The sequence below is a fragment of the Papaver somniferum genome, unplaced genomic scaffold (genome assembly GCF_003573695.1).
Source record: "Papaver somniferum cultivar HN1 unplaced genomic scaffold, ASM357369v1 unplaced-scaffold_135, whole genome shotgun sequence".
Classification (NCBI taxonomy): Eukaryota; Viridiplantae; Streptophyta; class Magnoliopsida; order Ranunculales; family Papaveraceae; genus Papaver; species Papaver somniferum.
The window spans coordinates 662,724-667,943 of record NW_020622713.1 but is presented as its reverse complement, the minus strand read 5'-3'; the positions used below and the strand labels follow the sequence as shown (position 1 = coordinate 667,943).

Below are 5,220 nucleotides of genomic sequence, written 5' to 3'. Positions count from 1 at the left end.
AAAACAATTCTCTCAAATTGTAATCACATGGTGAGTAACAATTAGTGAGAATGAATTTAAATCCATTACTTCTGAATCTAAATAAACAAGATATGGAATTAACACCCAATCTTTTGTCTAACAGCTCCAGTAAAGAATTGTCCCAAATAGTTAACAATCCACCACTATTACCAGAATTCTCTTAATGAACTCCCATCCAAAATCTGCATCAAACCAAAGTTGCCTTACAAACCATTTTGAAATATTTACCAATTTTGTTTCTTGAATAACACAAGCCAAGCATTTGTGAGCCAAAATTAAATCCTTAACAACAATTTTCTTGTTATAAGCATTCAAACCCCTTATATTCCAGCTGATGATTTTAGAACCCATCTGCCACTACCAATTCCCTTGAGCTAACTTCTTCCATGTCATTTTCTTTGTCTTGTGATTCACAACTATCTTGAGTCTGTTTCCCTTCAGCAAGAGCTCTACATCTGTCTCTATACTTGAAGAGAATCTCATCAATCACATCCTTTGCCTTTCCTTCATCCTTATTTGAAATATCTCCTAAATTATAGCATAACTCAAACACCATCTTAGAGGTTGAGAAGATCACCTCATTTGAGTCTACATCTGTATCATGCAGGTTTTCAAGATTAATAACAATTTGGTCTTCCATAACATGGAACAACTCTTTTGAGTTAGAAACCGGCAGAGACAAAGTGTTTTTAACCAGCTCAAGAGAAGGACCACCAAAAAACTCCTTGTCATGCAAGACAACTTGTAGGTCGTCAGGCATACCCGAGGGAAAAAACTATTGTCTGCAGCATCAACAAAAGTGTGATTCTCTACAGTAACAACAGGCACACCCTCATCACATCTTCCATTCACCTGTAAAGGCTCACTCAAGCTGACTGGAGTACTTTGATTGCTAGAATGCTTGGGATCTCCCACATCACAACCAACCACATTCCTCCAACCCAAAGACTCTACATCCAAAACACTATCAATAAGATCCAACCTAGATGAGGTAGGAAACTCCCCTTCACATCCGCCATCATCTAAAGTTAAGAACTTATTGCTAGTATGAATAATAAAACTAGTTTGAGCCATCGGTACACCACCTACGCATCCATTCTCATAACTTGAATTACCATTACCTTTCTCATGATTTAGATTAAAACCAAGAGAAACAGATTGAGAGTGCACAACCTCCTGTGTCTCTTTATCTGAAAAAAATCGACCAGAATTCGAAATCTCCAACGGAGCCTTTGGCTTGTAGGACAAGTCAGTGTTTTTCCGAATCACCTGAATCAAATCTTTTGTTACCAATTCCTCGAATCGAACGATTTGGCCCCAAGAATAACGGAAGTATCTTTGTTTGAATTCAAATTGCTCTGCATGCATTCAAACTCAGTTAAAAGTCTTTGATACTCCTGTAATTTTGCCTTATTCTTTGGGTTGAATTTGAAATCACATTCAATCGAAATGGTCCAATTCTGTTCATCTTCTTCCACCATGAGAATCGTCGGAATTCTCGAAAAATCCCCTTTGACAGAAATTCTGAAGAATTTCATATTTTCTTTCCACAAGATGCTGTCTGCGACATCCATGAAACCTCTAAAGAGTCACCAACTGACCTGAAAAAATTATAACTCCAGTATGTGGAATACCTCTTATTTTTAGCCATTTTCCATACCTCGACATAGCTTGTATAATATAATGACATCTTGAGCTATATTGGTCTTAACAGCCTCATTATGCATTGAAACTTCAGAAGGAGGAGCATGTTGAGTTAAAGTAACCACCACCTCATCTACTATTAGCTTCTTAGGCCTCCAAAGGTCTAACCAATAGTCTTTGATCAGAGCAATATGTGTTGATTGTTCATCAATGATTTCCAGATCCACAAATGATTCCCATTTCATCTGCTTCAACACCTCCCTATCCACCCTTTGCCATCTCACAACTCCATCTACTTTGATCAAACCTATGCAAACTGCTTCTTTCACCCCCTTTGAAATATTGTTCTGAAAGTCTGACCATGTGGAGTTTGGATCTGCCTCATATGCATATTGTTATCTTTAAGAACCTTATATATCTCCTTGAATAAAACACCCAAGTAATATGCTCTATATGCACAAGGAATGCATAAGGAATACGATCTTGTACCATCTCCTCTTCTCACTCTTGATAACCTAAGATATCTCCCTGCTTCATTATCCTTCACCTCAACAAGATATGAGTTTTCTCCTTCTATTATTGGCCATCTTCATTTTTCACAATGCACCTCCATAGCTTTTGTAATCACATCCAGTAACCAAAATGTTGATTCAGTTGAAAAGTGAATCCATAATCGAAATCCTCCTCGCTTCTTTTCTTCCATTCTGATCCCTTCTGTGTTGCCTATCGCCTCCATTGAAACGAAGAAAATTTTTCAGTCAAGATAGAGAGCGCTTGTTGCGCTCTTTATCTCCCCATATTCCCAAACTGTTTTGTTTTTAGTTTTAGTTAGTTAATTAGTTGATTAAAATTCTGAAATAAGGTTTTATTTAGATTGAACTCATGGATGATGTGGGTAGATTTTTGAGATTCTTTTTCCTTAGAATTTGGTTTATAATGAAAATGAAACCATACTTCCCAAGCACATATAAATATGTGATTGCAAAGCTTTTGGGTGATTTCATACTCAAAATACAGAAGGCATCAACACTTTCAGTTCTGAAAGTATGAAAAGTTGGCAAGGTCGGCAAATTTGGAAGATAACGACCACAAATAGCCGGTGGGATAAAAACCATTATCCAAGGGATGTGTGAATCCAATTCAAGTTGAGCTCTGCGAATCGGGCGACGAACTCGGTGATTTTTTTCTTGTTTTTTTCATCGGATTTCGATTTCTTCTACCATTAATTCAGGTGATTTTCGTTGTTGAATCCAATGATAGGTGTTATTTTGCTTTTAAATCTTAGTAACGGATAATTAGTTGGTCGGAAAGGGTTGTTTATTTCATTTCGGGGGATTTGTTTGATCTCTTTTGGCTAAAATGGGATCAGTTTTGAATAACCCTAACTTCAGTTTCTTTTCTGAGAAGATAATCGATAATGGAGCTACAAGTTCAGTACCATCTCTATATATTCCTGATGAGGAAATAGATGAGAGTATTTGTGAATGGAATTTTAGTCTAATTGGTAGATTAGATTTTGTTAAATTTAAATTTGTTGTTGCTGAAGAATCTTTGAGGAAACAATGGAAATTAACAGGTGATTATCAATTGATTCCTCTTGGAAAAGGTTTCTTCATCATCAAATTATCAAATGAAAAAGATATGAAGTATATTTGGAATGGTTGGTGGAAAAATGATTCACAGATCCTTAAACTAAGACTTTGGGAGCCAAATTTTAATCCCGCTGCTCAGAAAACTACTACAGCTTTTGTATGGGTGAACTTTCCAGGATTGGTAATTAAATATTGGAAAGAAAAGATTCTAATGTCCTTGGGTGATGCTATTGGAAGAGCTATAAAAGTAGATGAAACAAGTCTCAAAAGGGAAGTTGGGTATTATGCTAGTGTTTTAGTGGAAGTGGATTTAGCTAACAAGGTTCATAATCAAGTTTTAGTCAAAACCAAATATGGAAGTTTTGAGCAAGAGGTACATATTCCTAAAATTCCTAGTTTCTGCAGTCATTGCAAAGTGGTGGGGCATTTAATTACTGAATGCAGAGTGCAGCAAAAAGAACAAAAACATCTTGATAATGTTGGTGAAGTACCTAAAGTGCAGAGGAAATATGGAAACTTGAAGAGAAAACTATAACTCCTATAGGTTTTGATATTTGCAATACCCCAAAAACAAAAACTGAAGATGAAGTGGAGAAAGAAATTTTAATTGAAGATGAAATTGTAGATACTATAATCCTTCCAATAGACTAAGTGCAGTCGATTCTCATAAACATGAAAATTCAGGTACATTTCATATATTACAAAGTTTAGAGAATGATGAGTTTCCTCCCTTGAGTGTAAACAAATTATTAGATGTGGCCACTAGTAGTACTTCAGTGATAAACAAGATTAAGGTTGGTACTGGAAAGGAGCAAGGAACTCAAGAAGTTGTGAAGAAAGTGGTTAAACCAAAGAACATCAGCTTTATAACAACAAGAAAAAACAATGGAACAAATTTAGTGAAAGAGAAAAAAGGTGTGAGGAGTCATGCTACTTCTCAATCTCAACCTTCTATATGAAGACAATCTTCTTTAATATCAGAGGCTTAAAGAGACCTAGAGCCAAAGATAAATTAAGAAGTTTAGTAAAAAAATTTAGTCCTACATTAGTTTGGGTGGTGGAGCCAAAAGTGAAATGGAATTCTAATGACTGCAAAAGTCTTAAACTAGCAGGTATGAATCAAAAATTAATACATAATTCAATAGATAGTATTAAAGGAAATATTTGGCTTTTCTGGAGTGCTTCTATAACTGAACCAAAGGTGATTTCAATGACTAGACAGGTGATTACTGTGAATGTTGGTGATGTTTTAGTTTCTGGAATTCATGCAGCTTCACTTACAGTTGATAGAAGAGAATTATGGAATGAATTAATGGTAATAAATTCCATGGATTTACCTTGGATGTTAATTGGGGATTTTAATACAGTTTTAAGTGCAGATGAAAAAATAGGGGGGAGATCTCCTTTAAGAGCAGCTATGCAGGATTTCCATGCAGTGATCAATTTTTGTAGTTTAGTTCAAGCTCCAAGTTCAGGTCAACAATTTACATGGAGTAATAACAGAGCAGGTATAAAAAGAATTGTTTGTACTTTGGATAGGGCTTTGTATAATGTCAAGTGGATTGAGAAATATCCTACTTGGTGTTACAAAGTTGGAATAAGAAATATATCTGATCATAGTCCACTTTTGGGGTCTTGTGTTATGATGCCTAAACCTAAAAATATTCCTTTTAGAGTTCTAAATATTTGGTTGGAGCATGAAGATTTCAAAAGACTAATCAATGAAGTTTGGAATAAAGATTTGCAAGGTAATCCTGTTTTTGTTTTTATGAAAAAAATGAAGAATATGAAAGTAAGAATTAAGGAATGGAATTGGAGTGTCTTTGGGGATGTTAGAATCAAATTGGCAGATGCTGAAAAAGAAGTTTTAAATGCTACAATTCTTTCAGACCAAGACCCAAGTAATATTTCACTTTTAAACAATCTGGTGGTGGCAAGAGGAACACAAGAGATATTAACTAGG

At 35.3% G+C, this 5,220-nt stretch overlaps 1 protein-coding gene across 1 annotated transcript; it reads left to right on the top strand.

Moving 5' to 3' along the window:
• The first annotated feature begins 3,024 nt into the window (after positions 1-3,024).
• On the top strand, positions 3,025-4,216 carry LOC113334259. Its single transcript, XM_026580597.1, has 2 exons — positions 3,025-3,739; positions 3,942-4,216. Exons 1-2 carry the CDS (start codon positions 3,025-3,027, stop codon positions 4,214-4,216), a joined length of 990 nt encoding a protein of 329 aa, XP_026436382.1.
• Positions 4,217-5,220: the final 1,004 nt, after the last annotated feature.

Excerpts from the sequence above, each read along its gene's own strand:
- LOC113334259 (XM_026580597.1), top strand. The coding sequence starts at position 3,025 with ATGGGATCAGTTTTGAATAACCCTAACTTCAGTTTCTTTTCTGAGAAG. Across the intron at positions 3,740-3,941 it reads AAAACATCTTGATAATGTTG|GTACATTTCATATATTACAA; the intron begins GTGAAGTACCTA and ends ATGAAAATTCAG.